Source organism: Dendronephthya gigantea, unplaced genomic scaffold, assembly GCF_004324835.1.
Source record: "Dendronephthya gigantea isolate DGI-Jeju-01 unplaced genomic scaffold, DenGig_1.0 000584F, whole genome shotgun sequence".
Lineage (NCBI taxonomy): Eukaryota > Metazoa > Cnidaria > Anthozoa > Malacalcyonacea > Nephtheidae > Dendronephthya > Dendronephthya gigantea.
Genome location: NW_021163594.1, coordinates 1 through 11,810, shown reverse-complemented (window position 1 = coordinate 11,810; position 11,810 = coordinate 1). Strand labels below are relative to the sequence as shown.

General features: G+C 38.3%; 1 protein-coding gene across 7 annotated transcripts; it reads right to left on the bottom strand.

Moving 5' to 3' along the window:
- Positions 1-205: 205 nt before the first annotated feature.
- On the bottom strand, positions 206-11,634 carry LOC114543902 (calcium/calmodulin-dependent protein kinase type II delta chain-like). Of its 7 annotated transcripts, none has more exons than XR_003690229.1 (4): positions 11,523-11,634; positions 11,267-11,437; positions 10,841-10,921; positions 206-240 (listed from the first exon to the last, which is right to left on the bottom strand). XR_003690229.1 is itself a non-coding variant. In XM_028562706.1 (3 exons), exons 1-3 carry the CDS (start codon positions 11,532-11,534, stop codon positions 10,844-10,846), a joined length of 261 nt encoding a protein of 86 aa, XP_028418507.1. In that variant the 5' UTR covers positions 11,535-11,634; the 3' UTR covers positions 10,704-10,843. The 7 variants fall into 7 exon arrangements, 2 of the variants coding, with proteins under 2 accessions (XP_028418507.1, XP_028418508.1); XR_003690227.1 differs by lacking the exon at positions 206-240 and adding an exon at positions 870-909; XR_003690228.1 differs by lacking the exon at positions 206-240 and adding an exon at positions 8,088-8,120.
- Positions 11,635-11,810: the final 176 nt, after the last annotated feature.

Genomic DNA, 11,810 nt, shown 5'->3' with positions numbered 1-11,810 from the left:
ATCTCAGCAAGTATTTGGGCTAAAGACCCCGGAATACCAGTAAACGATAGCGGTTAAAACGATTCTTTGAATAGTATATTCCAACCAGCATATAGTTATAACCTGCATTTGTATTATACGTGAAAATAAGAATTAAAATAATAGCTTGCTTTGTTATCTGAAATTACTCACCCATTGCAAGATATATTTCGGAAATTCCATATTTTTTCGCTTTTTTGGTCTCTGTTGTCTTCAAAATGTCTAGAATTTGACATGTTATCATTCTGTTTAATTCTGAGTAATTCTTTGTGTAGTATGTGCAAAAAAATCAAAGAAAGAGCATTTTATAAGTTCTAAGCGATAATCATTGCTAATCACGTGCTTAAGGCAAGCTCGAATCGGACCTAGGTCAGATTTTCGGCTTTTGGCCCGAAATTTTTATTATTGTGAAATATTATTGCCAGTGATGCGATAATTCATATCATCAGGTATGTTTATATAAAAAATGGGCAAAAATCTTCTAAAGGCTTGATTTTGACGCTAAAGATATCAAAATAATCCTGAATATGTGAGCTAAACCACTGCAACCGGTTTTCGTTTGCATTTGGGCAATATCCAAAGAATTAGGCCGCTTTGATGTGTAATATTGAATATATACAACACGTGAATATCGTAGCTGTGAATAGCTATGTATGCATGGCGGTAAAACGCCGTATTTCCACTGGAATTTGCAATATTTAGCCCTGAAATTTACTACATTTGCGAATTTGTCAGTTTGCTATATTTACTATTATTCCATGCCATGCCCAATTCTACAATATTCTGAAAGGTTCAGTAGTTAAATGTACCACAGAATTCAAGTGCTACAACAGTTTGAAAGATTTACTTGCCTTTTAAATTCCGACTTTCCTGTTCGATGGGGTTCTAAAGCTGGTAGGGGAATAAAGCCTTTTAATAATGATTGAACTGTAATTTCTTGTGAACTTCATGAGAGAAATAATGGAACAAATACACTCATACTGTGATACATTGGCTTGGAATATGCTCCAAAACGTGTGAAATCGAACATTTGTTGTGCAATCGTCTTGCAAATATCAAAGAAACGGTATCAAATTTTGAATATAGATTAACCAATCTGATTGGTTTTTATTGAACCAATCGTGGAGTACAAAAATTGACCAATGACAAATTGACCTGTGTACAGAAATAACCAATCAAGTTGTCTTAATTTTGCTGAATTATGCAAGAGCCTACAGGCTATAAAACAGAGCCGTCTGCGACAGTTTTTCTCAGGTAAGTGAGTTCTTTCTTTAGGTAGGATCAAGGTATGTATAATTAATTTTTTAAATAGAAGTAGACCCCGTGGCCCCGCTGTTAGCTAAGAATCTCTGTCCCCGTATCTGGAAACACGGCTCACTGCTTGTCTAACTGTGTTTTGCTTTTCGTTTTCTAGGGAGCTACTAATAATTTTTTTTTGTATTTTTCAGACAAAGACGATCGTAGTTTAGTTTCAGTATCCAACCCTAAGAAGCCACCCCATATCCATGCCGTCAGTTAAACCCCAGCCAGCAATTGCCTTCATGCTAATTGTGATGCTTAATTTTCTAGGAACAACTCACCATATTTTTTGTCGTTTCAGCTACAGAGTTAGTGGGTTGTGGGTTGTTGGATGTTGTGTCGTCGGTTGTGTGTTTTGTGTTGTGTTGTGTTGTACTGTCTTGTCCTCTACGTTTCGTATTGTCTGCCAGTCGGTTTGGGAGAAGCCCTGTAGCTCTCTCTTTTTCCTGGCCACACAAAGTGTTGTAAATAGCACTCAATAGTAACATTAACATTATTGACATTAACATAAAGTATTGTTGTATATTAATCGCGGGCTCCTTTGTGTTCGTTCGCAAAACGTTTTGGTTGTCTGTTAAAATATAAATTTTACTCGAAGTGTTTTTTCTTTTTTGGTCTATAAATTTATCTCAAATTGAACAGGTTATGGGCCCAGATACTCTATGAACTGCGTCGTTTCAATCGAAGAAACGTTTGCTGTATTAAACGTTTAAATGTCACAAGAAAACAGACTAGTTATCGACAACTACATAGAGGAGTAAAAAATTGGCAGGTATGGAAATATCAAATGCAAGCTATACTGGAAGCAAAAGAGTTGTGGGGCCACGTTGATGGGACGGCAGTTAATCCAGCTTCATCAGAAAGCAGTCCGTCCAGTTCATCGGCTCAACCGGCTTCGAAAAAGCTCAGAGAAAGACCAAAGCCCTACTTTCACAAGTATAAATTCAGATCTCGTACATCTGATTACTGAATGTCAAACGCCAAAGGAAATCTGGGACAAACTGAAGGAACGCTTTGAAAGAAACACGGTAGCAAATAAATTTTTTAAAGCAGAAATTCTTTTCTTTAAAAATGAAAGATTCTGATTCCCTCGATTCAACATCTACGTGGCATGAAGGAAATTACTGATCAACTAGCAGGCAATCAATGCACCCATTCCTGAAGATGAACATATCGTTGCTCTGTCACTTAGCCTTCCACGACATATAACGCTCTAATAACTGCATTGACTGCCAAAAGGTGATGAGCTTAGCCTTTGCTCAAGTGCATCAAGCACTCAGGAGTGAAGAAGAAAGCGTGTCTATACAAGAGCAAAGATGGTGCGAGTCGTGTTGACAAGGGTGAGCATGCGTTGCAGCACGACAAAATGGGCAGAAAGTCTGTCAAATGTTTTGGATGGGGAAGAAAATCATGTGATAAGAAACTGTCCAAAAAGGAAGAAAGGCAGCATGAATGTCGAATAAATCTGGAAATTCTACTAAGTATAAAGCAAGCTCAAGCTGATGCTGATGGGCAAAAGAACGAGGACTCTGGCAATGTATTCATGGTAGGAATGATTGCAGCTGAAGGGACGATTGTTGGATAATTGACTCCGGTGCTTCACAGCACATGACTGCTAATCGTGACTTTGTTGGTAAATTATCATGAGTTCCCAAATCCAGAACCTGTGGCTCTTGGAGACGGTCGTTCTGTCAATGCGTATGGATATGGTCAAAGTTGACATCACCATGATACTTGGAAAAAGAGAAAGATCAAAAGAAATCAGTTCTATTGAAGGTGCTTTATGTTCCAAAATTGGCTACTAATCTTTTCAGTGCACGAGCAGCTGCATCCAATGGAAAGTTGTACAATTTGGCATACCCTATGTTGGATCAAAGATTCTGAGGGACAAGTTGTAGCACTGGTCGACTGGTTGGGAACATGTACCGACTGGACTGCAAAGTTGATAAATTGGAAATCAAGCGTCAATTGCAAATGAAAATTGCACCAAATTGGATCTATGGCACCAGAGAATGGCACATTTGAATGTTGGCCAAATGAAAACCATGGTTTCAAAGGAAATCATCACAGGTACAGACATACCAGGAACTGGCAAGTTAAATTTTTTGTGAAGCTTGTGCAGAAGGAAAGGCCCACAGAGCGCCATATAAACCAGTGGGAGAGATTCAATCAACAAGAAGATTAGAATTGGTCCACAGTGATGTTGCCGGCCCAATGAAAACTGAAAGTTTCGAGGAGCAAAGTACTTCGTCACGTTTATAGATGATTACTCAAGATGTGTCACTGTCTATCGATAAAGCACAAGTCTGAAGTACTCGAGAAATTCAAGGAGTGGGAGGCAGTAGTCACCAACAAGCAGATTGTAAGATTAAGACACTTCGGACAGTAATGGTGGCGAGTATAACATCCACAGAGTTTGCAGATTTTCTAAAGGAGAAAGGAATTCGCCATGAGACACAGTACGCATTCACCTCAGCAGACGGAGTAGCTGAGCGCATGAATCGGACACTTCAAGAAGCAGCTCTCTCTATGATTCTGCATGCTGGACTGTCCAAAGCCTTCTGGGCAGAAGCAGTTTGCAATGCAGCCTATGTTAGAACCGAGTGATCACGACTGCAACTGCGGTAACCCCTTACGAAAGATGGTATGCAAAGAAGCCAGGATCTGTCGAATCTTCGTGTCTTCGGGTGTTCTGCTTACGCTCATGTTCCGGATGCTTCTCGCCAGAAGCTTGATCAAAAGGCAATCAAGATGAGATTCGTGGGCTACAGCCTTACACAGAAAGGATACAGGCTATATGATGAGAATCGACAAAGAATCTTTGTTCGCAGAGATGTTACTTTTAATGAAAACAGACTTTGGGTCTACAAAAGTCCAAATGAAGTGCGATGAAGATAGCACAGGATGTGTCGAAGACGAAGTGGAGTCAAAAGGCGAGATGAGAAAACCGTGCAAGGTCAGCAAGATCTCCAAAAGGACTCGACGCTCAGAACGAGAAAAAAATCCACCGATTACTACCACGATGAGTTGCTGGAGTCACCACGGCCAAGTATGCAGCACTTTATGCAGCTGAAATCGAAGAACCAGAAACGTTAAAGGACGCTCTTGACAGTGAGTATGCACAGAATGGAAAAGCAGCTGCAGATGCTGAGTACCAGTCTCTGGTAGGAATGAGACTTGGGAACTAGTTGAACTGCCAGCTGGACGCAACATATCAGTTGCAAGTGGGTTTTCAAAGTAAAGCACGATGAAACCGGAAAAGTAGAGAGATTAAGGTCGTTTTAGTAGCTAAAGGTTTCCTACAGAAATATGGAATTGACTACGATGAAACTTACTCTCCAGTAGTTCGCTTCTCGTCAATTCGCGCTCTTCTGGCTTTCGGTATTTCTCAGCAAATGCTAATCCATCAAATGGATGTAGTGACAGCATTCTTAAATGGTACCCTTGATGAAGAAATATACATGCAACAGCCCGAAGGATATGTCCAACCAGGAAAAAGAGCGTGGTGTGTCGCCTCAACAAATCACTTTATGGCCTGAAGCAAAGCTCACGCTGTTGGAACAACGTCTTCAAGAATTTATGTTGTCATTGGGATTTGTTCAAAGCACCGCAGACTCTTGTGTATTCATTCGCGTATCGATGATAAGCTGGCGTTTGTCACGGTACACGTTGACGATCTCATACTCCTGACGCAAAGTGAAGAAGAGATGATCGATCTCAAAACAAGCCTATCAAATCACTTCAAGATGAAAGACATGGCATACTCCATTATTGCTAGGAGTCAGTGCAATAATGAAGGACGTGTTGTACAACTCAATCAGGAACAATAATATCGCAAAAGATTCTTCGAAAGTACAAATTAGAGAATTGCAAACCAGTGTCAACCCCAATGGATTTAAATGTCAAACTAGTCAAAGAGGATGGATATAGCAAACCAGTAAACGCTATTCAGTATCAATCAATGGTGGGGAGTCTTCTATACGCAGCAATAGCCACTCGTCCAGATATAGCCCACGCAGTGGCAGCGTTGGCAAAATTCAACTCTCACCGACCGAGGCACATCTAACAGCTGTTAAACGCGTTTTTCGGTATTTGAAGGGAACTGCTCAGCTACAGTTGCAGTACCAAGAAATCGACACTCGTGTAGAAGGATATTCGGATGCAGACTGGGCTTCGGATTCAGATGACCGACGATCAACCTCTGGAAACGTATTTATGATGTCCGGGGCCAATCAGTTGGACTAGCAAAAAGCAACCAACAGTGGCTCTTTCGACTTCCGATATCCGAATACATTGCGTTAGTGTTTTGCGACCCAGGAAGCAGTATGGCTTGCGACAATTGATGCAAGACCTAAAGATGAATTGTACCACAGCCACAGTCATACACGAAGATAATCAGGGCGCTATCGCGATGTCCAGAAATCCAGTGTTACACAAGCGGACGAAACACATTGATATCAAATACCATTTCGTTCGAGAGAAAATTGAAGACGGAACAATCGAGTTGAAATACTGTCCAACTAATGAAATGGTGGCAGACATTTTCACAAAGCCACTACCCAAAGGACAATTTGAATATCTAAGAGGCAAGCTTGGACTTGTATAAACTTTTAAAATGACATATTGAGTGAGTGGGAGTGTTGTAAATAGCACTCAATAGTAACATTAACATTATTGACATTAACATAAAGTATTGTTGTATATTAATCGCGGGCTCCTTTGTGTTCGTTCGCAAAACGTTTTGGTTGTCTGTTAAAATATAAATTTTACTCGAAGTGTTTTTTCTTTTTTGGTCTATAAATTTATCTCAAATTGAACACAAAGAACACATTTTGCGGATACTCCTCTTTATGAGTTCATGGGTTCGAATCCCATGAATGTGTCAATTTCGCGCTGATATCTAATGTGGTCTGTCTCAAATACAAAAGCACAAAATCCAACGGACAATCTGCATCTTTTCATCACACCAACTACAAGTGTTGTCCTCATACAACAGAATGGAACTTCCAACGGAGCAAAGAGTAACCAATACCCAAGAAGAAGTTCTTGTACCTTCTCAAACAGGACAGAATGCGTCACTTGTTAATGAAGTATTCTCGATGTTTAAGGGAACCTCTCAGTTAGACGTGCGATCAGAGGATATTTCAAAGTGGTAAGCTCATTTAAACTTGTGATTACTCTGCGAATACTTCACCCATTTTAATAAATATGAGACCACTAAACTCATTGCTGTCCGGTCGTAAACGGCGCACACAGATAATTTCGGTTTTATCTGGAAGTGTTTTATCAATTCAACTAGAAATTGTATTATCTTAAAGAAAAAACATTTACCTATTTGTATAACTTTAGTTCATTTCAAAAGCTTTCCTATAAGCCAAGATATTTATTGCAGAACTTGTACTTTTTAAATTGAATGTTAGAGAAGCAAAAATACGCAAAGCCTTCCAAAAATCTCGCCTAAAAACCTCCAAATATTTGTAGCTTACATTGGGATCAATATTTTCATATATTTTACTCGAAATACAGTTGCTTTGGCGATTTGTAGTGATATTTCCAACAAATGTGTTTACAAACGGAAACCCGAAAATGTGCATATAATTATCACCATATTAGCGAAAATTTGACAATTATGACCTCTAGGGACAATTTTACCCAGAAATCGATTTCTGGGCTTATTTTACCCCCACGGGGTAGGCAACATTACGTTTTTGACACCTCTAACCTCACGCGACAACCACTTGTGCATGCGGCTGAGCAACGCCTCGCTATACACAATAACAAATAAAAAAATCTATATTTTTCGAGTTTTTCTGCCCATCCTGACTTAAATCCTATCAGAAAAGATAACTAATGCCTTTACAGTTTATATGTAACGGTTAAAAGACGACAGGATAAAAAATAACGAAGAAAATAACGAAATTCCAAAGGCGAGTTATATTTCCATTTTGTAATCCTGTGTAATTTGATATGATTTTTAGAGCTGCACTGCAGTGTCAGGTTAACAGCAATATTGATTAATTTCTTGATTAGAAATTTTCGAGCTATATTTTGGTGGTATTTTTGTGCTTTTTAAATTAAACGGATTAATTTCAACATTAAAAAACCAAGATGATTTCATGATATCTGGTGATGGAAGCATGACAGCATGGGTCATAGCGCTAAGTATTATGCGTACACAATATTTCACTGGTGTTATAAAAAATAGATTTTTTTTCTCCCTTTCCTATTATGTAATTGCATTTACCAATATATATGTAACTGTCAGGGGTGGGGGTATTATGTGAATATGAAAGAAAACAACCTGCATTTTGTTCTGTATATTCTTGTGTTATAGAAGTCAAAAATACATGCTGTTACTATACTGTATAGGCCCTTGTGATTCATATACAATTATAGTTTCAATTGTGTGATAGTTATGTTCTTGTAATCTCAATTGTAGATTCTATGGCATATAGAGTCGAATTGGTACGGCAAAATATCTTTGAGAATTGAAGTTTATGGCGGTTCTTCAGGTATGTTCTGGCAATTCACTGAAATACTATTTGTTTGCTAAGGAATGTTGTCCCATGGCAGCGGTACGCATGAACCTGGGATATCACAATGCTGATAGCCTCACAACCCTGGACAATAATATAATAATTTACTTGTTCCTTGTGTTTCAATTTTAGATCAAATAAAGTATGGCAACCCAGGAGTTGCTAACAATTATTACCTTTCTCTTATCACTGACTACACCTCCATCCATCGCTGTGCCATACATGGATTTGATAGACTGACATACCAAGCAAGGTAAATATTGCAGGCTACATGGTATATGTTCAGTTTATTATTATGTCATATTAGGACTGTTGGACATTATTTTTTTATTTAGTAATTCCCCTATATGGGAATGTGATAAAATTCGATGTTAACCCCCAAGTAAAGATTTCACAAAATCAATGAAAATAACGCTGTACCTCGACTGGTTTCAATTCTGGAGGAGCCGTGTATGGCAAAATTATATGCATTATCATTTCATTTTTGTTGATGATTGTTCGATGGTGTTTTGGTGCCAGAAGATAATTGATACTAATTATTGGCCCACGTACTGAAGACACATAACATCCCAGATAATAGCAACAAGTGTTGGGAATGCGGATTAGTCGACAGGACATGGTCGCTTAAATGAGGCAGCTTCCTGGTCTGCACGGAAAAATAACCAGGACCAAATGCATTCGGCAAGAAAGATGTTTGTCGGAGCGATTTCACTCAAAGTCGTCGTAATTATAATTAGTGGGTGAAGACCTATTCTGTGTCCTGTAGTTCCGACGGGCAAAAATTCGATCATTACAAAATAAATGGACTTGTCAGGGTTAGCTGGATTAATAAGCAAGGCTTCTACAGATTACTCTGTCACGTTATATGCATCACATCATTTCCATGCGGTCATATATAACTTTTAATGTGTTATTAAGATTAATTGTTTAACAAATTATTCATTTCATTAGAGACTCGCTGGTGGAAAATGTCCTATCACCAACTGTAACCGCGCTTTACATCCGCATTCATCCAAAGACATGGTACGCAACATATCTTTGAGAATTGAAGTTTATAGCTGTTTTTCAGGTATGTTCTAGCAATTCACTGAATTACTATTTGTTCACTAAGGAATGAGAAATGACTGAGAGATCCATCTGACTGAAATATATAGCGAAAATTTTTCAATAAGTGGCTTATGTAAGAGCGAGTTTTTGATTTAGAAATAAATTCTTTACACCCTACCAGCGGGTTTGTCAGGTTTTTTACTAACTTAGGTGCATTGGAATACAAGTAAAAATAAGGCGTGTTTTAGAAGTTATACCTGGACGAGGAATCCAGCATATCATTATGAGGAACAAAGCTATTATAGCGGTATATACTCAGGGCTATCACAATCAAGTTTAGTGTTATCGCTTTATTTCAATGTTTGCTGCACGGTCGGATTCTCAGAATTAAAAGAAAATCAAGCGAAAAGTTTCACACGTACAAAAGTATAGGTATGGAACTGGGGCCAGTTGTTCGAAAGATGGATAACTTATCAAACGGATAAGTCCTATCCAACGGATAAATCTGGATAGTTATCCATTTGATAAAAACGCGTTGCAGGAAGCGTGGATAGTGAAGTGGATAGCTACCCAATAGATAAGTTAAAATTTACCAGAAGAAAACAGTATTATTCTGAAATTTCGTACCACAACGTCAGCTGTTGCTAAGCATTTACAACATTGAATTCATAATCATTACGAATTCTCGAATATAGTTACTGAATGGAAAAAGCTTGAACAAGTGATTTGCTCGAACTTTGCACTTCACATCATAGTGATTTTATTAATTAAACACATTGCAATTTTATTCCTTGACCTTGCAACGCTTTGCCTTTCGGTCCAATAGCAAATTTAGAAACACTATTTTAATGTTCGTGAACGAAATTACTTAGATATTAGCAAGTTTCCTTGGAATAGGTTGAATCTTTCTTTGTATATTCGCGTTTATAAACTGATTAGAAGCGTCTAGTAAATTTACCACCTGTTATAAATGCGAGGTTGTCCAAAAAATCGCCGGTCGAACGGAATGTGTAGGCAACGTGAAACGCTGCTGCGACAAATTGCACTTCGAAAACATTTTTAATATATAGTGAATACAATCATGATGTGTATTAGTTTGTTGAAACACAGTAAGAGGAATCTTGCATTTTTGTCCTATTTTATATAAATGTTTACAGTGTTACCTTGTATCTTTGAATTTATCAACTAGATAGTGGATTTAAACCACCTCCGGACCTTGGATAAATTTATCCGGTAGATAGCGATTTTTATCCTCTGGTTAAAGTTATACAAGCTTCGTGCAACCCAAATCACACGCTGGATAAAACTTATCCGTTGGATAGTGAGTTATCCGTTGGATAGCGACTTATCCACCTTTCGAACAACCGGCCCCTGTTCTTTTATTTATCGGAATAACTAGTGATGTGATCTTACATGAAGCATTTTAAGTCATGCTGCTAAACTGTCGTGCTGGCTTCGCCACTGAGTATTTTATTTGCTCGCAGAGCCTCTCTGCCGAACGTGACCGTCGGCCAGTCTTCACCATGTACGGTGACAGTTATATTCTGCCTTTTAACTTGCCGACATGCAATGTTTCATTGCACGGTGAGTTTTCAACTTTACTGAAGGCGCTACTATACAATATGCAATTTTCCTTACAACTTGCAATGCAATTATAATTCCGGAAGATGTTAATTTGTAAAGAGTGTTCGAAATACTAAGGAAACGTTAGCAGATTGTAATAGATGTTCGTATTTGACAACTTTAGATGCATCAGGAGTAGAATGGTTTTGCAATTTGCAAGGAAAGTTGCGTAGTGTAACAGCGCCTTGAGATTGTTTCGGAAAGCTGGTTAAATTTCGATGTAACTTGCAAACATGTAATGTTTCATTGCAATTGCGAGTTGAAAATAAGGGTCATTGGACGGAAGAACGGGACAAGTATCGTAGTTTTCAACATACCTTTTATAAGGGCGGAGACATTGATCTTCCATCCACGGTCGGTTTTATCATTTTTTCTGCTTTTTCTATCATTTCTTTATCCTACAAAAGACAAAAACCTTGTTAAATCGTTGATCAATCTAACACTTTTAAAAGCTTTCTCTCCTAACTGAACTAATTTTATTTATACCGTATAGTTCTATCAGTTCTAAATTGTCCTTCATGGAGGTCCAGTAGGGGTCATCCCGTATTGATCCAGTGTTACTACAGGAGGAAACCTGAACTAAACTGACTTTATTTATGCTGGATAGCTGTATCAGTTCTAAACTTCAACCAAACTAATTCTAACAATTCGAAAAAGCTGGGACTTCAGACGAAAAAGGTCAGCCGATTTTGAAAAATCTTAGATGCGGGGTGTCATAAGGCGGTTAGTAATTTCATCATCACCTTCATCCAAGGATGTTCCAGAGCTTCTGAAACCGTGATGCATTTTCTGTGACCAACAGTAAGCAGTTTTGTTATAAGATCCTTAGCTTCACTGCTAACATTCTTCCAGAGGTTGTTCGGAAATTTATACGACCCTTCTTTGACTTGTTTCTCCAATGGGTTATTTGCCTGCTTTGAAAATAAAGAAGATCCGGAAAGTCTAAAAGACGTTAACTTTTCATTGACGTACTCCAATTTTGAAATGAGGTTAACCTACCTCCAGCTTCATTACAAATCGTGTTCACTACGTGAATTTGAGTAAACTGAAGTATATGGCATACCAAACATATAACACACGATTTCTTGTAGGATCGTTTTTCGAGCTACGGGATTAACATTTTGGTAGCGAGGTAACTTGGTGTACCACAGATTGTTTCCATATAGGAATTCTGATCTAAAAAATTAATTGTTATCATTGAGAAACTGTAACAATGAGAAATAACTGAACCTAAAACGTTTGCAGAATGCGCTCTGCTTTCGTAAAACGAAATCAGGGACAAAACTC